The sequence below is a fragment of the Tyto alba genome, unplaced genomic scaffold (assembly GCF_018691265.1).
Source record: "Tyto alba isolate M040663 unplaced genomic scaffold, T.alba_DEE_v4.0 Super-Scaffold_8, whole genome shotgun sequence".
NCBI lineage: Eukaryota > Metazoa > Chordata > Aves > Strigiformes > Tytonidae > Tyto > Tyto alba.
Window position 1 is genome coordinate 2,159,617 of NW_024881329.1, and position 24,173 is coordinate 2,183,789.

The window sequence follows — 24,173 nt, forward strand, 5'->3', positions numbered from 1 at the left end:
CTCTGTCTTGAGCTCTTTTACTATCTCCCACTCTCATGCGGATTCTTTCAACTTTACTTCTGTCATACTGCAGTGTTTCAATGTGTAGATAATCAACAGAAAGGTTTGTTTGTAGCATAGATTTATGAAACTGGATCCTAAGCAAATAAACGTTTTCACCACGGCACCGACCAGCTGAAACTGCCAGTATTTAGTCAGTAATATGGCAAATGTGTACTGCTTGTAGTGACTGTTCCTTGGGATAAAATATCATCTGTCCATATTCTTCTCTCTGTCAGATAACGAAGGACTCTAAGATAATCTGATACTACCAGGCATTACAGTCCCATAGAACTGAGAACAGTAAAACTTATCCAATTCTGAACGCTGTCAGAGAGCAGTGGAAATGAGGATAACTGCTCATTGCTGTAGTTTTACTGATATATCTCAGGTAATATCTGGATGTATTTTGAATTGCACATATTATCTGGATTTAGAGAAATTTCGAGATCTTTCGCCTGTCATCCATGGTGCGAATTCCTGAATTTTATACTGACTTTGACAGGGCTGGGGGAGGGTGGATATCAGTATCTTTTGATTGAGCAATTTGCTGATCGGTAAGTAAAGTTCAAAATTTTATGGCTTCTACATAGGCAAGATGTTTGGGGACTGAAACACTAACATGACAATTGGAAAAAAAACTGATGGCAATTCTTACTGAAATTGAAGCTCCAGGTTTAGCACATAATTTCACTTGAAAGACATCACTTCAAAGGCACAGCTAAAGCTTCCAAATGGGAAACAAATGTGATCTTAAAATAGCTATTTAAATAGATAACAGCAGAATGAAGATCCTACCCCGAGATAAATGCTGATGGATCTGGAGCACGTAACCCCTGATTTCCCACAGATGACATTCTCAGTAACAATTTTGAAAGAGGAAACAGGTCTATCAACACTGCAGCCATCCTAAAAACAAAACAAAACAAACCACAAAATGCACAAAACTCCGATAGACTCTGTGTCTGGAGTCTTCCAACTTAAAACAGAAAAGCATAAAAAATTAAAGAAAGCTTAAACATGTCATGACTCTGATTCTGCCTGTTTTGGGAGGTTGATTTGGCAGTCAAACTGATATCACTTTCCTAAAAGATATAGTTGGCTGGTACAGAATACATACACATCAATGACTATTTAAATGTGTTATTAAATCTAAAATTGCTTGTAATTGCATGAAAATCCTGTCTTTTGAGAAGTGAAATCTTTCCATCTTAAGTATTGAAATAAGCAAAAAATATAAAAACACATTAAGTGTTTATAAATATTCAGATTGCTCTATTAGTTGTAGATACATCCAAGGATATTTTCATTACGCATTTAAATCAAGCTATTTGGTGATGCTAAAATACTGCCAAAATAAACAGTAAGAGGCACATTACCATAGCTAATATGTATTCACAGTTGCCATCAAACACAAAACGCTGTCCATCAAAAGTGGTGATGTGGCCTTCTCCATACAGATTACATGTTGAAGAACACTTTGATTTCTGAACACATTTCCATTTGCCTGTTGTGCAAGTGCTGGTAATGAGAAGAGAAACCATACTCAGATTTCTAAGAAATGCCACCTTAACCTGCTACTTTTTATATACATGCACTTTTATAGATAAGATGTTCATTTAATGGACTTGTGTACACTGTGACCAAGTTACAATGAATATAAGAACTCTAACTAAAAGTTATGGGCTGCCTAGAAAATTAATTCATGATAAAGAAGAAATCCTATGTAATTTTTGCTTTGCTTTCTCAAGAAAGAAAACATATAAAAATAATTTATTTTTGCTCTTAATGAGAACAGATATCACTGTTCTGTGTAGTTGGGGTGGTGGTGGTGATGTTTTAGTACTAGATTAACAACTGCAGAGGGAATAAAGTGCTTTGAGAATGCTGCTAAAGAGATGGAAACAATCTTTTGGGGAGGTTGCTTTTGTCTGCAGAAAAGAAGGAATATTTTGCCCTTATCTTTATTTAAGTGGAGCTGTTAACCCTTGACCTTATGTAGTTTACAGTTACAGGCCCTACTGGATGCCCTTATGCCTGGATATGCATATGGCAGAAATTATCCCTGAAGCCAGTAACACGACTCTTTTATCTATACGTATATACTATCAAATGTTAAGCTTCTCTTTATCACCTTTGTGCTTTGTCTCTGAATTCCTTCCATTCAACTGCTGCTGTTTCCTACTCTCCTGTCAAATAAATGCTTTTGTTATGTACTTGTACAGTTTAGTGAAACAGAGGCTCCACAATGGAAAACTGTGATTCTTACCAGATCTCACACTCAGTTTGGATCTGTTCACCTTTTCCGTAAGCAAGACCACCATATTCACATGGGCACTCCTCAGCTGGAACGCACCTGCCATCAAGATTTTCATATAGCCCATCAGCACAGACACAGCCCGATTCACATTTAGTGGGTATCTAGTAAAAATCAAAAAATTGCAAAATGAAAAAGAATGAGACACATTTTATCTTGTATGTGAATGGTGTCAAGAGAAAACCTGTACTAAGTTATAGTTTTTACTTAATTTCAGTTTTGTGATTTTCCTTATACTAATATATTAATCAGTCCAGCTAGTTTCACTGAAGTTGTAAGATATGCCTGTTGTGTGAGATATTAAACAGACCTGAAGACTCTGAAGAACTTGTCTTTCATTGCTACCAATCTTTCAGAGTGCAACAGAAGTTTCTTTTTATCAAGGAAGCTTATTACAATTCTTCCAATTAGTCTGTTTCCTTGATATAAACATATAGGAAAACCCTATCAAGACAGACCAGAAGTCCACTTAGGCTAGGTCTCCTGCATCCTGTGACCATCAGCAGCAGATTGTTGGGAAAGAATAGAAGAGGAAGCATAAACTGCATGTTCTATCATTTTCCAGTGACGTGCAGCTTATGGAGTACCTCAGCCAGAGGCAATAGCCATGTAAAGAATCCTTAATGGATTTTTATTCTATTAATTTAATAGATTTTAATTCATTAATTCATGCAATTTAGTTCCTTTAATCACTTCTTGAGCATATGTAAATTTTTAGTGTCCAAAGTCTGTGGAAAGGAGTCTGATGTTTAACTGTATCATGTTAGATGAAACATCTTTCATTTCACTAGAAGGAACATAGTCAAGTTCTAAGTAACCACTAGAATATTCTTCCTCTCTCAGGAGGATAAATATTCCAGAGCTGTGAAACTCACACATTCAATTCCAGTAGCCAGCATCTGGCAGGTAGGGGCACATGTAGCTCCGTACTTGTTTTCTAAACTGTCAGAACATGACACATACTTCTTAGGAGCTTTGCAGCTTTCTAGGATAAAAGGAAGAAAAACAAACATTGGAGAGATTGTGAGGTAGCAATTTTACAACATAGAGGAAAAGAATATCTTTCTAAATAAACCGTATCAGACCCATACCTGCAGGATTTTGAGGCTGGCCTGTACAACTTAGCCTCCCATTAACGCAGTAGCTAGGAAAAAAAAAAAAAGATGGTGGGAATTTTAATGCAATTCTCTTCCAAGAAAGAAATTTTAACTTTTTTGCAAAATGCTATTATGTTTCTCACCATTGGAAATGTTTCATTTATGTTACTAGCTCTTTCCCATCCTTCAAAATGGAACATGAGTCACCTTGTCTCTTTACTTGTTGTAGTATACAGTAACATGAGCTTTGAAAGTGAATAGTAGGCCATTCACTATTATGATGCCCTATCAAGTCATCCCTGAGGTTGTATATAGCTGTCCAGATGCTGTTGACAAAATCTTCTACTAGGAATAATCAAATCTTACCTATTATTTTCTATTTTTTTCCTTATCATTTCCAAGCTTAAGGTAAGTCAAATGCTTTTTGTTCATCTAGGAATCTTTATATTTTAAGAAAGGACAAAAATGATGTCTTAAAAAATAAACTTTTACTATTAAAAGTAAAGGAGACTGTACTGGTTTTGGCTGGGAGTTAATTTTCTTCCTAGCAGTCCAATGGTGCTATGTTTTGGAGTTGTGATCAAAACAAAGTTGATAACATGACATTGTTTTAGCTATTGCTGGACAGTGTCAAGTCCTTCTCTGGTTCTCATGCTGCCCTGCCACCACGTGGAAGCTGGGAGTGCACAAGAAGCTCGGAGGGGACACAGCCAGGACAGCTGACTCCAAATGACCAAAGAGATATTCCATACCATACAGCACCATCCTCAGCAGTAAACTCTCAGGTAAAGAAGGAGGAGGGAGGGATGTTCAGAGTTATGATGCTTGTCTTCCCAAGTAATCATTATGCATGACAAATTCATACTTTCCTGGAAATGTCTAAGCATCTGCCTGCTGATGGGAAATAATGAATTAATTCCTTACTTAGCTTTGATTGTGCGTACTGCTTTGCTTGTTAAATAAGCTTATTTTTGCTTATTAATAACAAAGAAATTTATTAAACTGTCTTTATCTCAATCCATAAATATTCTTGCTTTTGACTTTCTGATTCTCTTCCACATTCAGCTGAAGTGGAGTGAGCAAGTGGCTCTATGTTTCTTAGCTGCTTCCTGCCATTAACCCTCAACATGAAGATACATGAAGACCCCTCATATCCATTTTCAGTTTGTTAATCTGTAAACTTGACATACTTACCAGGTAATCCCACCAGTTATTGTTGACTGGTCAGGCAAGATGTACTTTCTGTCTTCCAAGTAACACGGACAATGAGATTTACGAACACATTCATTCTTGTGGTTCAAGTACGTTCCTTTAGGGCAATGACAGCCTTCAATGGGGATGTCAGTTGGATGACATTCCAGGGCTCGGTTGGAGAGCGACAAGCATGTCTTGTCACATGCCTGAGTGTTGTAGCTAAATGTTTGATTGCCAGTGCAAGTAATGGCTGTAAAACATGACAAAAGTGTATGTTAAACTTCATTTACTTATTCTCTTCTTTGTGAAAGATAACTGTGCTCATAATGTTCCATATATTGTGTCAACAGCTTCAGTGCTTAACATCTGCTATTGCTTCTCTTCCTGTGGATGTGGAGCTCTAGCCAAAAATATTGCAGACCAGGGCTTAACACCAACTATGTAGCTGTTTGGAAGTTTTTTGAAGGTAAAATATCTTATTGCTTCTTTGTGTATCTTGGAATAAAATAATGCAAAGAGAAACTTTGCAGAAATAGCAATGTATTCTTGAGTAACTTTGAAACCTTGTGCCTATGTCTAAGTTCCATAATAGTAAAATCACATCTGCAACTGGAGTTTTTCCTAGTTCTTTCTCATCTTAAGGAACAGTATAGCTTTATTTATTTGTCTATTCCATCACTTAATTTTCAAGTCCTGGTAGTATCCACACACTCACCTTAAAGCATATGATTACTCTTTTTCACGTAGTCTTAAAATAACAATCCATTTCTGAAACAGACTAGAAGGGTATTCAAAATTTGGATATATGTTATCCCATTTCTGCTTTCCTCTTCTTTCTGTTTACAATTTTCCTCATTCTTAAGAAGATTTGGACACTGTTTAGAATACTGCTTTACCATTTATGTTTCTTATTGTGTTATGACACATCTGTGAAGTCATCAGCTCCTGGGAATATAGCTTTTATACCTGGTGATTGGTATATCTGAGCAATAAGTAATTACTTTCTAATGACTGACAAGTAGTTTTAAAATATGTTCTTGCTCTTATTCAGTTTTGTCATAGGTGAATTAAACATGGGAATATTCTAAATGGAAACAGATAGACCTGCATGCATACATTCATCTGATGGCAGATTATTAAGAGTTGGTTCAGTTACTTACTACAATTGTCCATACTGCTTCTCCAGTTCTCAAGGATTAAACCCATTGAACTGCATGTTCGTGCATACGATCCCAGAGCAGAACAAATATAAGGAAAGGTCTCTTCGTAATTACAGGCTTGGTAGACACATCTCTGAAACCCAATACATGGAGAGTACTCTGTTATTGGGGTGCAGATATTTGGAACCCTGGAGGTATTTAAAAGATGTGTAGATGTGGTGGTTAGGGACATGGTTTAGTGGTGGACTTGGCAGTGTTAGGTACAAGGACAGACTCAATGATCTTAAAGGTCTTTTCCAAGCTAAATGATTCTATGATTCCATGCTGAATTGCAGAGGTAAATCATGCAAAATACATATTATTGCGTAACTAAAACTGATGAAGAAGATCAGATTAATTGCCTGATTGACATGAATAATACGTATTTGGTGTCTAAAATAAGCTTTTGCTTCACTGCTTTTCCTTTCTATTTTTCAAAATGTTTTGTGGAAATCGGCAAATATAATGAGCTCCATTATGTACATAGGAAAATCAGTGCTTTTCATACTTAAAGTTATCAACATGGAGAACTGCAGCATGAACAAAAAATACCTACTGATTTATAGGGATGGGACTAATACCTATGAACAAATAGACTTTTAGTGTGGTAGAGACATAATTTTCAAAAACACACTTGTTCCTTAGTTTCCATGCACTGCTGATCCAAATGAGTGGGATACTATGTATCAAATACGTTCTGGTCCATACTTGGACTCCCTCTGCACATCATCCATCATAATTTCCTACCTTGTAGAAAGGAAGAGGGTTCACCACAGCATGGCATTTCTCGAACACTGTACCCTTCTTGGTAAGAACAGAGCAATGAGTCTCAGCAGATATTTCTAATTATGAAAGTAAATCATGGACATTAGACACAGAAATTTAGGAAAAAGAAATGAAAAAATGAAAAAGAAAGGAAAAAAATCCTGGGCACTCTAGCTGAAGTTTTGGCAATAAAGGATTGCAAAAAAGGACAATTTATCTTGTTAGCTTGAAGACTATACTTTTGTTCAAAGATCTCAGTAGGGATTTTGCTGTTTTGTTTGTTTGTTTGTTTGTTTTTGTTTAGTTTAGTTTTGTTTTTAAAAAAGACCAATAGCAATAGAGACTTGGGAAGGCAAAGCCTGGATTTCAGTCACAGCACTGCATGGTCATTTCAATTTCACTGGAAATATCACCAAAAACATCTCATTAATCATCTCAATCCCAAATCTCTAGAATGGGATCTCATAAGCTTTCATTAGATACGTTTTCTAGAAAGCAGAAATGTCTCATTGGCGACAGATTTTGTGATGTTCAATCATCTCAGTTTCTGCTTCTCTCAAACTCTTTCATTCCCCTTGCATGCGTTTATGGAAGTGTCAGACAAAGCTAGCTGGAGAGATCAGTTACAAGAGGATCATCTACTTACTGTTCAGTTGACTCAAAGCACAAGGGTCAGTGTCTCTTTCTAAAGCAGGATGGCAATTCCCTGCCCTCCAGGAATCTACAAACAGGGAGGCTGTCCCTTCAGTGATATCCATGCTAGTCATAAAGTCATCTGTAGTGTCTCCATTGTAATTGCCACACAAACCTAATAACATCAGAAATGCAAGGGATGGCTGAAAATTAAAGAGTGTGTACACAATGGTCTGCGTTTCATTCTGTAATAGTGAGAAAATTGATTCAAAAGATCTACACGGAGTGTTAATGAATACTATAGTTCAAGTAGCCAGAGAATATTGATTATGTACACATCAGTCACTGAGTCTCTGCCTTCTCAAGTTAAGATTGTCCACTTCTATTCAATGACAAATTCATACAGAATTTTTTGTCTACTTTTTAGAAAAAAAAAAAAAAAGTCTTTTTAGTGGTTCTAAATCATGTAAAAGAGACAGATCATGAAATACTTCTGCAGTTACATGTGCTTTCTTATGTATAGAAAATCTGTAATGACAAAGAACATACATTTAGACTTTTTTAAAAACTAAAGCTTCTCTGTAATTCCCCATAGATAACTAGAATGCAGGCTATGTCTTTTTGGCTGATGTTGCTGTGCAGTAGACATAAACATCTCCATTTGGTGCTTATCAGCTGGGAAGATTTTAGATTCTTAGGCTCATTGTGTTTACAGTGATTGTGCACTGTGTTCAAAGAACCATGTGCTCCAAGATGTAGAGACCACACAAAGTAATTTGTTGCCCCTTCATTGCGTAGTAAAGCACACATAAACCATGTGAAGAGCAATATTATATTACACTTGAAAAATGTTTCTTTGAATTGATTTAAAGTTATTAGCAAAAAACAAATTCTTAGCACTTTGGATTTCCAATGCAGGTATTTTTGTTGTTTTTTCTTCAAATCCAGAGAAGGAAGTTTATTCCTTAAAGGATGAGTAATAAGCTTTCAAAATTACACTCCCTACATTTTCTCCTTCACATGGGGTCTAGATTTCTTACCTAGGGTCCTGCCGTGGAATTGCAATCCAACTTTCACATAGGCCTGGAACACAGGTGATGTTTGAACTACAAGTTCCAGCCCAAAGGTTGTATACATTTGAATGTACAGCGAGGACTGTCTGAAAATAGTGATGTCTCCTAAAAGAACAAGGATATTTAGAAATAGAGATTTTGATGCATAGGATATTACAAAGTAATGATTTTAATGCATATGTAAGTGTTCTGGCATTCTGTCTACCAGTCTTCTTCCACATACAACTCTTCACAGAGGGACAGATGAAATAGGAAAGATTTTAACTTTCCTCCAAAACCTCTGCTATTGGCAACTGAGAGAGAAAAGATGCTGGGTTGTGTAAAACAGACATTTAATGTAATTTGACTTTTACATATGTTCCATTTTCTTTACCTGATTTGTAAGGCAGTCGCTTAAGCTCATCATCATCAGTAAGGAGTTCATTCTGAGAAATCACAATTTTGTCCTGTGGGAAAAAGGATATGAAATAGGAAGTAATTGTCTGTACTGATGGTATTTATATGTTTTTTAACTCAAGCAACTGTATTGTCAATGACCTATGTAATAGAAAAATAGTGATTCAAGCATTTTCTCACATGTTATTCCATACTGCTTTCAGTTTTCGATTTGAAAATACTCTAACTTCCTGAGTTAATGTGGCAACTGAGGTCTTGACTGTGTATACATGAACTGGAACATAACTACAGTATCTATCTCCCATAGTTTTTCAGTTCACTCTACTAGAAATGACTTTAAGTATTTATTTTGCTAATCTGGTTACTGAAATGTTGGATAGAAGCTGTGGAGGGAATACTTACCTTTGTAGATAGGTAAATCAGAGCACTGAGTGATGTCTCTGAATGAGAATAACCAGACTTTTCATATACAGCCATTAGGGTTCCATTGTGTGGCAGGCTGGAACTCTGGAGGAAAATAGTGAAAAGAGTCTGTGTCAGAATAACAAAGATTTGTAGAATAAGTGTGTATCATAGGAAGACCTCAGTTTGCGTTCCAATAGGAAACCAAAGACAGACTAGAACATATCCATTTGATATTGTGTGTCTCTAGACTGCAGGAAATTACCTTCATAAGAACGTAAGTGCAAACCCCATGGAACCTGTATGATCTAGAATCAAATGTAGTAACAAAGGAGCCTCCTTCCAGTGAACACCTTCCAGGGCAGGGCAAGTCTTTGCAGTTCCACTGACCCATCGTACATTTACTGAGGAAAATAAGAAATTCTGTGTAAGGTTATTCCCATACTAAGACACTATTTACCAGGAGAGGATTTGATCCTCGTATCTGGAGATTTTGCTGTAGCTGATCAACATGCAAAACTGGTTAGTGAACACAGTGTAGCACACATATACATTCTGAACTGTCACTTCCACTGTTTGAAATTTCTTTTCTTTATGGTCTAAAAACTCAGCTACTTCCTAATAGTGAAAGATGTAATTTGTATTACTTTTCCCCCTATGCTTTCTATGCTTTTATTTTCTTTGCCTATCTGTATCAGTTGAAGTTCATCTTAATTCAAAGTTCAAACTCTTGTATGGATTGTCAGTAAACTTTCCTGAATAATTACTCATGAAAAGTGCATTCAGTGTTTCAGTTCTGAGGATCAAATTCCATTATTTATCCTTTATTTTATTTATTAGTATTATGATAGCAAGAGAAGTGACACAAAAATAATTATTCCATTTCTTTTTGAAAAAATGTCAAGACTTAAAAGATACTGTCTTAAGTAATTATTTTCTGTTGCAAAACAGAAATTTAGCTTTCAGCACTGATTTGGTGATCAGAAACACTGAGATTGCCAGAAATAAATTGTAAATACTGGATATTTGTTTTGTACTAATTTTACCTCCACTTTCACAAAGAAAATAAAAATGTTACTGTTTTGTGTGGACTGAAGGAGCATTTATATTTGTACAGATTAATAAGGAAATGAGACATGTACATCTTCAGTTACAAATGTATGGATTGTGGCACTCAAAGAAGGTGGCCTCAGAGATGGTGCGAAACGTTTGCAGCTGCCCTCTGAAAAGTTGGGCTAAATTTTCCAATTCCTTGGTCAGGATACTCTCCATCCTCTCATGAAAGTACCTGTCGCTACTCACCAGGTCCTACATGCTGCTTTCATTGTCTCACCAGGAGCATAGGTTTTGCCATTCAGTGTACATGGACACTGCTTAATGTGAACACATGTTCGATTCTTCGAGATGTCATCAAGAACAGTTCCTACCAAAGAAGATAAATGAAATCAATACTTTCCCATCTTCTTTCTTAGCACTAAAGTTATTATTGCTTGAAAGCCTTCCAAAATTAGCTTGAACATGCTATTCTTGCACAGCCAGTGCCTGTACTTAGGGATATAATGTGCAGGGCTTTTTCTCTTATTTAAAATAAAACTGACTCTTTGCAAGTGATGACAGTGTTTGACTACTTCAGTATACGAAAGTGCAGACAATTACAGTAATTTGAAATTTGAATTTTGAAATGACAGCTTCGATGTTACTTTTTTCCAATTTTTTTTTTTTTAGTTTTTTCTTTTTTTTTTTTTTTTTCCTATGACACTGTAATTAAATAGGGAATTTTGAAGAATGGACACATTCTATTTCCTAATATTTTCCTAATAATTTCTAGCTTTAAATATGTAGCTCATAGCACATTACTTTTGACTGCTATAAAATGGTGATGATATTCATGTAAATACCCACATCACAGTAATCCAGGAGGATACTGCAGTTCTGAAATTTCAAGAAATGGTGCAAATTATAGTCACAATTACATCTTTTGTAGGAAGTTCATCTTTAGCTATTTTAAAGGGATTTTACAAAATGCCCATAATATTGCAGAGCTTCTCTGAGGTATGCTACCTCTTGCTGGTACACTGAAAGGCTAGATACCTGTTTGGGCTAAGAAATTAATTAATCTTACTCAGTGTAGTACAGAACTTTGAGCAGGCAGCATATAATTATCCCATAAAGTATCACAGTCTTGTGAAGAAAATGCTTTCACAGCTAATAGTGACCGAAGGTCTTTAAGGACTGTGACTATTCAAGACTACAGTTATATTATGTTACCTGAGAAATGGCAGTTCTAGCAGCACAATGCCCTGAAATGCACTGCTAGTTTATTATTAAGAAGCCTATTCCACTTAACTGGGTATATGCCAAAAACATTTGTATGGGCCATTTAGGGTGTGATGAATACAGAAATGGTACCTTCTGGACAAAAGCAACCATAGGTACAGTGACTGGAACAGCTGTACTCTGGGTTGGAACAGGTTTTAATACACGGAGAACCACATTCCTCATAGATTTGGTTAGCAGAACATTTTCCCACAGCTGCAACAGATAGTGAAAGTGTTAAGATTTTTAAAGTGTAAACATAGAAGAATCTCTCATCTGCCACCCAGAATGGAGAAGACCTTATGATTTCTGGCACTAATGTTCTCTTATCCTGCCTCAATACTCAATTCATCATCTGAGTATTCATCATTGCCAGCATATTCACTCTAGCTTTTATTAATTTTTCATGCCCTATTTATTAGAAACTCATTTCAGAAGCTTGAAGAATGGCAGACAGGATATATTGCAGCCTAATAAACTACCACAAATCAGATTTTCTGCAGTATTTGAAGGATTTAAAGAATATAGGTCTTGATCTTCCGTATAGTTCCTGCTTCTCAGTTATTATTTGCTTTCTAGAACGCAGCTACCTAGGGGTTCTAACATATGGAACTCAGAACATGTTTTATTATATGATAAATTCAGGCAGAGATTTTTTCTTATCCGAAAGAGTAAAAATAAGTGAGGTAGGGAAGTAAAGATAGTTAGAGATGAGACTGACAAAGAAACAATAAAGATTAAAAAGTTCATTACTGTTGTATATTTGGTATTCATTTGCCAATTTCTAGATTCCCAGATTTGGGTTTTTTTTGGGAAAAAAAAGGGTTCCCATTCCCCTTGTTTTTTAAGCTTTGCCTTTTATCACTTTAATACCAGTCCTAGTAATGGTCTTCTGGCAACATGAAAACTGCTACAACTTGGAGAAAACCAGGCTATTATTTTAGTGTAATTAGTAAGAATTATTGTACAGTTCTGTGAATGCACACTGGGCCTTAGTAATATTTATCTGAATGTATATAATGTCATGAGAAGTTTACAATTTTGAAGGATTAAAAGCAATTAAAAGACCAACCAAAGAATAAAACACATTACCAGTTTATGTAAGATGGATAACCTTGGAGAAAAGGAGGGAAAGATTATTTTAGAAAGAAGTGCAATTTTGAAGTGTCTGGGATAATAATGGAGCTTAGTAGGGAATGTTTTCAGTAAGTATGAGGAAAGAATGAAAGAAAACCCAATGTTAAATACAAAACAAAAAATGAAGAGTGGTACCAGTATGTGAAGATCAAGAGGAGAATAGAATACAGCACTGCAGATGCAGGGATGGCAAAATGGTACATCTCGTAAGTAACAACAGTGAGATGATAGATTATGACAAGTTAAACAATGATTTTAGGAATACAGTTCAACTGGGATTTCACTATTCATATGCTAAAATCTAAATGATAGCCAATCTTACAGATTTTTGAAACAGAATAAGAATAAAGGGATAAGAAGAAATATATTCCTGTCAAAGCAATTTTATGAATTTTCTACCCATGCCCATATATTCATAGAAAGGATAAATAAAAATACGATTAAATTACAAGCTTCTGAAGGACAATATCATATGAAGCAAGGTAATTTTGAAAGCTTGCCTTCTTTGACATGAGCTGCATCGTTGGCAATTTAATGTGTGAGTTCTTTTAGAAATAACATCTATTCAAGTTAATTTTGACGTTTTTATGATCAACATGTTTTCTTATAAAGCAATGAATCCTGCTACATAGCACTGACTATAGATTGAAGCTTCAGATGGATTCAAAAAGACTGCAAAAAGTGAATCAGAACTTTGATAACAAACAGACACTTGGAAAAAAGTGTGTCTAATCATGTTCAACTTAGAGGGTAATGGAAGATTTACTTCCTATTTACTTCTAATCAGTAGTTGTAATATTAAGAAGTTTGGGCGTCTGAAAATGGATTACTGAAATTCTCCTGTGAGTAGAAGGGGCTATGACAATTGTTAGCAAAAAGGTTCAAAGACTTCAGATGTCATTTAAAATTTGTCTCTCTTCACTGGCTAATTTTCTAAGTACGATAGTGAAAAAACTGTAACAGCCTCCTGTTGGAAGTCTGGGAAATTCAACAGTTTTCACTTGGTGGATGTTTCTCTCTTTTATGGTCCCTGATCTAGATGTAAGAGCTATGTTTCATGCTTACTCCTTCCCCTTTGAGATTTCCATGCTCTCCTGATTAATGCTCTACCAAAGACCGTTGTTGTTCTCTTAAGAAAATAACTTGTTTGATCCAAGACAGTAGAGATTTTTCTATCAGTTGATTGAAATTCCAGTTAATCATCACACTCTGTCTGTGTAAGATATAGCAAGGTTAAGTACCATCTCCTATGAAGAAAACATTTGAACTCACAGCAGAAGTTTTCAGTTCTCCAGTTGAGCACCATTTGATGGGACATAGCACATTGCCTCGAATACTCCGACAGTGTAGAGCAAGTGCAATTCTTTTGTCCTGGCTCACTGCAGTCCTGCATATCAAGCTGACAGCGAATGACAAACCCATCCTTTGGCACACTGCAAGTTGGTGACACCAAGTTAAGTAGCTGAGAGCAGATCATGGCCTAAATAAAAAGAGAAAGAAAATTGTTCCTAGTAGTGTTTCCCCCATGTGAGAAACAATAGAATAACACTGCTAGTTCTGACTTTCTTCTTGATTTGTTTGCCTTTTTTCCCTCTACAGTTTTGTAATATATATTTGACTTAAAATGAATGAGAAATTAATGAATAGAAGGGAATACAAATCCATTGCATAATAGAAGAATCTTGATATGTTGAATTAATTCAAATTCTCATTAAGCTGAAAAATAAGTCATTCTTTCAGTGCCATCAATCCCCCTAAAAATGGCTGAGAACATTACAGACAGGGAGTATGTTGTCTCATGGAGGTTCGGTTCCAGGACAAACATCCCTGATGTGAAGACAGCAACATTCATTCCCCTTTGAGCAAACATTTGATATTGTTTGCATTGCCTATCATGTTGCCTACTGCAGTATAAGGTCTCAAAAATAAACAATGTAAAAAGGTTAGACCTCCCAGCCAACAGAAATTCTCCACCAGATCAAAGTAATTTTTCAGTGTGAATACAAGTAATATTTACAACCTTCTTCTTCAGAAAAGTGTCTTCCTCACAGGACTTATAGAAACTCCTGATCTTTATTCCTGCTCCTCTTGTTGAAGAGATGCTACAGAACTAACATTTCTCTAGTTTTATGTTCTGGGAAAAGAAGAATTTCAGAAGGATTCTAGCTGGCTCTTTCCCTGTAGTATGAAAGCTAAGTGATTTAGCAAGAGGAATGGTTTCTACGTTCAAACCAAGATTCTTGGGTTGCTAGATAAATAAGATGAAACTGTTAAGGAAAAGAGAAGCAAAATGTCCTTTTTCAAAAAACCCCAAACTTTTTAAGCATTCTGTAATTGCTAGTAACATATATACTATATACAAATAAGTACATGGAAATTACAAACGTAAGATCATATTCTTGTGAGGAAGAACAAATGGAACCAAAGAAAGTACATAATCTGTGTAAAGTGAAATGCTTTCTAGAGGATAGCAGTGAGTACTTGTCATTAGGTATGTGGTGACTTTATGACCTCCTAGGTAGAAAAAAGAACAGGTTGCTGATAGAAATCGTGGAGTTTCCATCTCCTCAGCCTGGAATATCCACCCAGGAGATACTAAAAACCTACTAGGACATTACCCTGGACAACCTGCTCTAGCTGGCTCTGCTTGAGCAGAGAGGTTGGACTACATGATTTGAAGTGATCCCTTCCAAGTTAAACCACTCTGTGATTCTGTAAAAACTGTGTGGGAATGCAAAATTTTAATTTCCCTGGTGAAACAACTTGTCAGGATTGTCCTAAGTAGGATTTGATTCCTGTATCTGAAAAATCTAAGAAACAGAAGCACTTTTGTTCTTTGCTGCTACCAAGATTCCTCTTTTAACCATAGTTACACGGATGCATCATGCTTCAGGTATGCTGATTTTCTTTTCATCTAGAACTGGAAGCGATAGCGGTTGATAGCTGTTGGCCCTGTTATGAACACTGTTATATGGCAATATGTTTAAAGCATCACTGAACATCTTCAAGTCTGTAGAGCTTATAATGTCAGGTCTCTGACTGTTCAATAAATAGTTCTTTAAAATTTCACTGGTTTCCATGAATTTTCTGTGGTGACCTGCATGAAATTTCAGAAAGCTGAGAGCTAAATGCTGGTAGGTTTATATGAGTGATACAAATCCAGCCTCAAAAATGCCCATGGGCTTTTATCAAAATGTATTTAATGCAGAGAACTCCTTTTCTTTTTCATATCATGCTATACAAATTTTTACTTTTTCCATTTTCATGGAAGTCAGTTTTTTGAAACCACTACCTCTCTGACTCTCTTTTGCTGGTTTCTATCTTTCCACCTCTGTTAAGAATCATGCTGCAGAAAAGCCAAGATGTTTCTTACATATTTTTTGTGCGGAATGGTGGGAATTGATATCTCCTCAGACAGGCAGATCTCTGATGGATCATCCATTTTTTGTAATGCAGCAAATTTATACGTATCCAGCAATTTACCTGTAAATTGAAGGGTTATAATTTGTGAGGAAAAAGCCCACATGGATTTGTTTACTTCTTTCTGTGGTGTAGCAAAACTCCAATTTTACTCTTTGACTGTGAAAGGTCCTACTAATTAATCTTCCTGATGATAAGAACTACCTCTTTTGGTCTTTACCCATGGTCTATTCAGTAAAGCATACTTTTGTCACCTTGATAATTTCTCTGAGCTATTTTCTAATATATCACATTTACAACCTGATACCAACTGCTACTGTTTCCTGTGAGCTGTGTTATATTTTATGAGCTTCTAATTTATGCCTGTTCTCCTCATCCCCCATTCTTATATTTTCCCCTACATGTGGGGTTAAATACACTACAACCCAAAATTATTGTTTACTTTTTAGAACTCTTTTCTGTGATGTGTATAGAAAACTGCATCTATCTGTGATGATCTGAGACTAGTTTACTGTGCAATTTAATGTCTCCACAGTAGTGTTATAATTCAGATTAGCAATATGCTTTTAAAGTAATTCTTCCAAACACCCCAACTGCATACAGTTTGATTTCTATTATGGAGTGATCCTGGCATACAGAGTTCATTTAAGACAAAACCAAGCCAGAAGGTGTGCTCCAAGAGCATTTGTAACAAGCTCCAACTGCTAATGGGCATTAGTTCAACAGCCCAGATTAGAGTGGCTCTGAAGTGAACCCCCCAAAACACAGATGTCAAGTCCTCAGCACCAACTATTTTGTTCTAAAGAGCCATCCTTATTGGAACACACTACTTGTTAATGTTCTTGTCCATTATGTTCTTTTTATTATAACCTTATTCTTGCTTCTCATTTCTCTTACTGTGCTTTGCTATGAACCTAGACTATTCTGAAAGTTAGGTGAGAGAGACTGTGATCCTTACTGCCTGTTTCAAATATAAGAGTCCTTATTACTTGTCTGTGGAACCCACAACATTATCATCATAGTAGTCTGTAGCATAATCATATGATAGGTATGTTGGTGACCTATGGGCGTACTTTACTCAATTCTGAAACTGAGTGAGCAATCAAAGCAATGTTAGTACAGTATTAAATTTCCACCTTGACTCAGTTTAACTAGTTCTCCTTCCATCTGACCTATCCTTACATCTTACCGTCATTCACAAATTCATTCAGTTCATAACCATCATAATTTCCACACATTCCACAGGTTTTCCCCATGTATTTTTTTTCAGTCAAAACCTAAAATAAAATAAAACAAAACACTTAAAAAAGATCACCCTAAGTAAAATTATCTATGCAGCGTTACCTTTCTCAAACAAATTCCTTTCAAGGATCCAATTAAAGGTGATCCTTCTCATTAATTTCAGTGATTTGATTGGAGGAAAAGTTTTGGGAGCGCTAACTACTTTTCCCCAATAGGCAAATAGTGATCATTACAAATTTTTTATTTTATAAAAGAATAAGATTATATTTGCAAATAATTTAAGGAGGATAATATTCTAAGGAGTCAGAAAATATAGAAAAGGTAACGATGCTGTTTCCTTGTTCATATCTTTGTTGACAGAGCATGAATTTGTTCTTTTAAGAAATCGAAGGTTATAGGAAGAAAATATGTTTTCAGAAAATGGTTATTGATTTATCTATTGCTCTGGTAAAGTGGTAATATTACTACGGGCTAGAGTCAACGAATTATGAAAACCTTAGATCAGAGGCAATAATCAGACTACATGAAGATTATAGTGTGTACCCATTACAGTAGCATTTCCTGTTACATGTGTGATAATAACGCTGGTAAATCTCCCAGTCTATTACATAACAATCTTCCTGTTTTAGCAAACTTACCTACTTAGAATTCAGTGTCTTTTGTGGCATTAATATCACAGGTCATGCTGAGAAAATGTATCCTCTTCTCTAAAATATCAGGGATTTTGGAGGGAAAACATGAAAAGATTCAGAAAAAAGAAAGAAACAAAAAAGCTGGTAGGAGCACCATATGTTTGAAACCAAAAGATGTCCAGGGGAAGTGCAATAGAAATGACAAAACTATGGCATACACTAATAAATTCTACTCCAGTTTAAACAACTTCAGCATCCCTTTAGCGAAACACTGTAGCTGCTGGAATAGCCCGAGGAAAGTTTAAAATCTGTAAAAGCATCCACAAATCTCAACATGGGTGGCTTTAGTTAACTACCAATGCTGGAAGTGAAAGGAACATGCAGTTATATAAAGCAAAGTTGTGTATTTCAAGAGGAATGGAAGAAGCAGGAGAAGAATAAATATTCAACTAGTAAACATGTGCAAAAACCACCAATTAAGTCTAAAGAGATCTTGCCATTCCAGTAAGACCGTGAGAATTTTCTCTTCTGCTTTATGAGAACATTTTACTAACCATGAGATAGTCATCATTGTTCCACATGACAACTAGCTCCATCTCCATCAGCTTGGCCACCAGACGGATGTTGCGTCCATAAGGTGCTATTTGAATTCCATTGCTGGTGTAAGGCAACTTAATGACACTGTAGTAAGGTGAGAAGAGAAACTGACCTTCTCATACCAGTATCATGCAGCTATTAGTTATCATTTTTTTAGATATAATATCCATACAATCTGAGTACTTGAAATAGCAACATGAAATAGATTTTTTTTTCTTTTGTAACATTTCAAGATACATTAAAATTTCTGTTGATTTAAAAGCAATGTCAGCAGTTTCATAGAAGAATCACCAGGAGATGGCTGCATAGTGATTATACTAGTGACAATGTTTGCACAGGACTTGGCACCTTCACTTGGTTTGGCTTTGTTAGGGTATAGTTATATGTTTCAAGAACTTGTAACAATACAGACTGTGTTAGAGAAATCCATAATGGGAATGTTGTAGCAGGATTAGGTTTTCATCCTTGAGACTGAATTCTAATGCTACAAACTAACAACATAAGTATTTTGCCCAGTAAATATGTAATACAATCGTAGAAATGCTGGTTGGAAGGGATGGTCTCAAGTTCCCCAGGCCAGCCTTCCACCTGAAGCAGGGCTATGGGCAACATTAAACCAGGTCAGTCATCGCATTTGGTTCTTGTGAATGTAGGACAAAAAGATAAAATGTAGGTCATTGGGTCTGGCCCATAGATTTATACAGTTTTCCTGGAACATAAACTAATAGAGGAAGTTTTTATAAATACAGTTTGCTAAATTAAGGCATAGGTCTTTTTGTCGTGATCGTTATTGTACCCAGGCAAGTATAATAAAGTACAGACAATCCACAGTCAATTATTTCCCGTATCTGCACGTACTCACAGACAAAAATTCAACACTGCCTAATTGATAAAAATGCTGAAATCTTCCCTGGAGAAATTTCCTTGTATGGGAGCAATTTATCTTGAAGAACGAATGATGCAGAACCCAAAGTTTCCCATCAGTGTAATCCCTCAGTAAAACAGCTGTTTTCTGGACACAGTAATCCTTAGAATAATGTGAACAGTCAGTGGTCTCATAGACAAGGACTTCTTTGTAAGCCTCTCCCATACATCTCTGTTTGTTGTATAGTTCAAAGTTTCTCTTATAGCCTACATATGTGTTATCTTTAGCACAGAGGGTTCAGAGTTATCTAAGCCTCAATTCAAATAAACTCTAAGCAAAACACAGGAATTTCAACTAATATCTACTAAAGGGTATAAGCTGTTTCATCTGTGCTTGTAGTAGAGATAAGCATAATCAGACTAGTAGTATCTAGCAGACAGTAGTTTCAATGTGAGAACTGTTTTGGTCTGAGAAGGTTAGTTTATCCCTTTGCCTACACAAATGTACTGTAAGCTTGATTCATATAACTACAAATGAAATACTTATCTAGAGAGTGTGAATGCCTGATAGGAAGAAATGGGAGTAGAGTGCAGTTAGGTGGGCTAACTGCCATAATTTGTTAATTCATTTTCGATACAAAGTTGTTTTCTTTAATACAACTTCTATATAGCTCCTTGCCTTCTTTAAATGCCTTTTTTCCCATTCATGGCACAATCTTACCCAACATTCCTGACAGAAATGTTGCCTTTCTCAACAGTGACAACAGAAGGTCCCAGCTCAATAATGATCCTCGCAATTTTTTTGTCCAGCCCACGGCGGAACTGAATGTTGAAGTCTGGGCTGGTGTCATCACATACAGTTGCAAAGATATAGTTGCAGGTCCCAGTGAAGTCATACTGGTATTTATCAAAGGTTGAAAAATGCCCTCCACCCCAGGTAGAACAGGAATCCTTGCTCAAGACTATAAAAGTGAAAGAGAAAAATGGATTTAGGTCTCCTAACAGGATATTTTCTCATTTTGATTGCCATTTCAAATATAAATATCAGGGAAAGCTAGTAAGTTTGTACTCAGATTAATTATGTAAACAATATCCTAGACTATTTTTTTTTTTTTGGTAACCTCAGAATTTTTTCACAAGTCAGGAAGTAAAACAGTACCTGGAGTCAGAGCAATATTCTTAGTCACTGTAAGCAGAGGAGAGCTCCCTAGCTTCCTAGCTTGGGAAAGACCCTTCCATCTCCGTGGGTAATATAAAGGTTTACCTTCTTATTTTGGTCTGCTCCATCTGTTTGCAAAGATGACAGCTTGCTACTGAAGAGACCTTTAACATGTTAGGCACAACATTTATGAAGCTGTCTAAGGCATTATGTATTCATTCATTCATTGCAGTCAGATCATTAGATATCCAGAGACAGTCTTCAAAGCCCAACTTGTAAGTCCCCACATTTTTGGCTCTGTGTTTGTGTGACAAAATTCCAGCCAGCTTTTTAAATATATGGGGTGTTTCGATCAGTTTTAATTTTTAAGGAGTAATAGCTTTTCTTCTGAATGGACAGATTTTAGGAGGTTGAAATGAATCATAAAAAAGAGATACAACTCCAGCGCTTGATGTTCAATATTTCTATACCTACTTAAAGCATTTGAACAGTCCCTCTGAAGTTGATGGAACTACTGAAGTAAATAAAATCATGTCCTTGGTTATAAATTTCCAGACTCAGCTCATGACTTTTAAATTTTTAATTATTTTTACTTATGGAGTTATATGAAACTCAGGTATCTTAGAATATATCTCAGAAGCACAAAGTATCAGGTAAGTTTAGCAAAGTCTACCTGCAATTTATATTCACTTCTTTAAAGCCAAACCATTTTTTTTTACTCTTAAAGAGTGATCAGATTACTACAGAATGCTACTGGGTTTATTCAGGTCATGTAGAAAATACTGTTTCTCAATGAGCTGTTACCTGTTGGCAAAAAGCACTCCTCTTCCATACTTCTGTGCTGTCCAGAACGTCTGACTGGAAAATAGGAATTGGCTAATTGTTATCATTTATCCTTCATGCCCAATTTCAGCTAGTTTAATATATTGTGTTTAAGTGACACTGACCAGCAAACCCTAGCTTTTTCAGAGTGTGCCAAGGAATGATTACCTGAGGTTGCACAATGATTAGAGTGCAATAGGTGCCCCTTTCTATAAGCATAGGCGTGTCTTCAGTGTATTCATTTTTATCTAAATCTTAAGAGAGAAAAATAGCAAATGGGAATGTCAATAACTCAGGAAAGTTTTAAACTAGATTATATATTTGTTTTCTGAATTCAGTTTTTAGAAAGTGATATCTAGTGATTTTCTTTTAATTTGTGTGTAGCCATGCCCTACCGTTCCTCCTTTTGTAGGAACAGACAGAAAATAGAGATGCATTTTTGAATTTTTATTTTTTTTTGGCTGATCACAAGTACTCAACTAATTTTACCTTTGTATGAACTTTATGTAGCTTCTCCATGCTTATTTTGAATGAGAATTCACCTAATTCAAACCACTCTCCGCTTCTTCTGCCTAAAGAAATACTTCTCATTATAATAAATTTGCATTTTATATAATTCTTTTTATGCTACACCTCTGTATTTTCCCCAAACTAGATTAAGAATTTCAATGTCAACCCCTGAAATGCAGCAACTTTTGGAGTACATAGAGTTGCTTTTTAACAGTATGCAACAATAAAGCACAGTATTTTGACATAAAACATTAAGATTATGGATTACTAGGAAGAATGTCCATAAATAGAATATGATAGAAAAATTGTTTAGAATGCTAAATTCTAAGCAGAGGTGCTGCATGCATGGAGTGAGCTCTCATAGAGTCGGTAGCTGGGTGGTAACAATCAAATCAAGCTGTAAGAAAAAGGACCCAGGGTGCTTCAGATATGTGCTACTCATTTTTAGCGTTTGTCAGGTCCAGTATTTCTTAGAAAGCAGGAGCAAATATCCTGTAGAAACCATATAATTTATTTTAGAAAGGATCTAATGAAAATTATATGTTCTCAGAAGGTTTATAGCCTTCTGTATCTTGTCTTAACAGTGGAACAGCACGTCCTGTAAAGTACGGTGTACCATGTTAGCATGATGACATTTATTCATTCTTGTCATGGATGTGGAAAACTAAGTGTTTAATGAATTAAATCTAAGTTAAAAAGTCAGTGCCTCACATTTCTTCAGAAAAGAATATGCAAAAGTTGTGCTGGTTCTGAACAAGGGTTGATGCAGCTCGGCATTTTATTTCCATCAGTGATTATTAAGAGACTGCCCAAGGGAGGAGTACCATCAAGACAATCATGTATACTTCCCCAGATACTCTCTCAGTCCACAGTTATTTTAAATTCAGGGGATTTTGTGAGATTATTGAGATTTGTCTGCTTACCCCGTTGTGTACTGGCTTCCAAGTACTTGTCCAGCCTCCTTTTGAACTAAACTGAAATTTCTTTGCAACAGAAAATACGACAATCACTGCTGACAAAAGTTCCCATTTTCATTAGGAGTTAACATTTTAATGATACCTGCCTTTCTAACAGTACTTCTGATAGCTAATATTTTCAGTACTGTAAAGCTATGACATGCTAATTGTTTTGTGCTTTGGCATGATACACATTTTTAAGCAAGTAAGGTAGTAGTATCTTACTACTTTTTGTATTTCATAGACTCAGAAGGACTAGCACAAATTTGCAGTAAGTAGGTGGCTGGAGTTAATACTGCTTGCAAATTTGGGTGCATGCACACAAGCCATTCGCAGGAGTTAAGGTGAAACTGGGGAACTACCAAAACTGTGGCAACAATAGCCTCAGCTGGCACAGCTGGATGTTGAAGTGATCTGACCATGTCCTGACTCCCCACTGGCTGCTGGCTATAAAGGTGAGGAAGAACTATTCTATATTCTGATCTTTCACTTGCACATAAATTTGTTTTAACCTGAAATCTTTAAAAGAATCTCATAGACATAGCCTACATGAAGAATCAGCTTTATTTCATTTCCCGGATTTTGAATCATCAGAAGAATCCATTTCCTAAATTCTTAGATAATATTAGGCAGTAATCTGCAGGAATGAAAATCAAACAGATCACACAAATTGCCTCAATAACAGATTTCTAAATGTGGAAGGCTACTAAACTGCTCACAGTTTCTATCCTTAGGCGTCCAAACCTCAGCATGGGACAGTAAAGCACTTTCCCTTTAGTGTAAAACTTACCAGAGCAAGATAACATATATTACCATCGTTTTATAGACAAGCTCTTCATTTGTAATTTCTAAATCTAATGCTCTAAAACATATGCTCCTTGAGGCAAGGACTTATATTTATTATGTGTTTCATACAGTGTCTTCTGCAGTATAGAACTGATGCTGAATGTAGTTGTTACTCATAGTTGCAACATGAACATTAAATACCAGGTCAGGCACTTACTTCTTTGCAGAGATTCTTTCTGTTTTTGGAGAAAAATGTGGGGTGGATAATTTCCTTCAAAAGCTATGGAAGGAAAAAGACAACAGAAAGAAGTTAACTTCTGAGTGCAAGGAAGATGAATATTTGTATATTATTTTATTTATTTTTAAACATGGTACAAGTTAAAGCAAGGTCAGCACATATGAATTGTGTCCTGCCACACAAAACTGAATTGAAATTATAGTGGAAAACCACATAATTAAGCTTGTAATAAAAAATTCTGAGTGGTAAAATGTTACCAAAAGCTGCCAGGAATCCTATACAATGTGGGGTTTCCTGTACTTCATCCTCAAATCCTATGTTCCTCATTAAAATAAATGTGGGATAAATCTTTCCTCATGTTTTTGAATTCTTATTCCAC

General features: G+C 35.8%; 1 protein-coding gene across 1 annotated transcript in view; it reads right to left on the reverse strand.

The window, feature by feature from the left end:
- Positions 1-24,173, reverse strand: part of MUC6 (mucin 6, oligomeric mucus/gel-forming) — a 62,446-nt gene that overhangs the window by 32,693 nt on the left and 5,580 nt on the right. The window contains exons 2-22 of the mRNA XM_042785145.1: positions 23,774-23,836; positions 20,045-20,285; positions 18,417-18,543; positions 17,178-17,265; positions 15,942-16,051; positions 13,841-14,048; positions 11,525-11,647; positions 10,418-10,538; positions 9,381-9,519; positions 9,116-9,220; positions 8,691-8,763; positions 8,285-8,422; positions 7,258-7,419; positions 6,594-6,688; positions 5,808-5,940; positions 4,648-4,897; positions 3,448-3,500; positions 3,232-3,341; positions 2,309-2,460; positions 1,419-1,560; positions 838-948 (exon numbers count right to left, since the gene is read on the reverse strand). Of these exons, the coding sequence (XP_042641079.1) occupies positions 838-948; positions 1,419-1,560; positions 2,309-2,460; positions 3,232-3,341; positions 3,448-3,500; positions 4,648-4,897; positions 5,808-5,940; positions 6,594-6,688; positions 7,258-7,419; positions 8,285-8,422; positions 8,691-8,763; positions 9,116-9,220; positions 9,381-9,519; positions 10,418-10,538; positions 11,525-11,647; positions 13,841-14,048; positions 15,942-16,051; positions 17,178-17,265; positions 18,417-18,543; positions 20,045-20,285; positions 23,774-23,836 (2,744 nt within the window). The remainder of the gene's footprint in view (positions 1-837; positions 949-1,418; positions 1,561-2,308; positions 2,461-3,231; positions 3,342-3,447; positions 3,501-4,647; positions 4,898-5,807; positions 5,941-6,593; positions 6,689-7,257; positions 7,420-8,284; positions 8,423-8,690; positions 8,764-9,115; positions 9,221-9,380; positions 9,520-10,417; positions 10,539-11,524; positions 11,648-13,840; positions 14,049-15,941; positions 16,052-17,177; positions 17,266-18,416; positions 18,544-20,044; positions 20,286-23,773; positions 23,837-24,173) is intronic.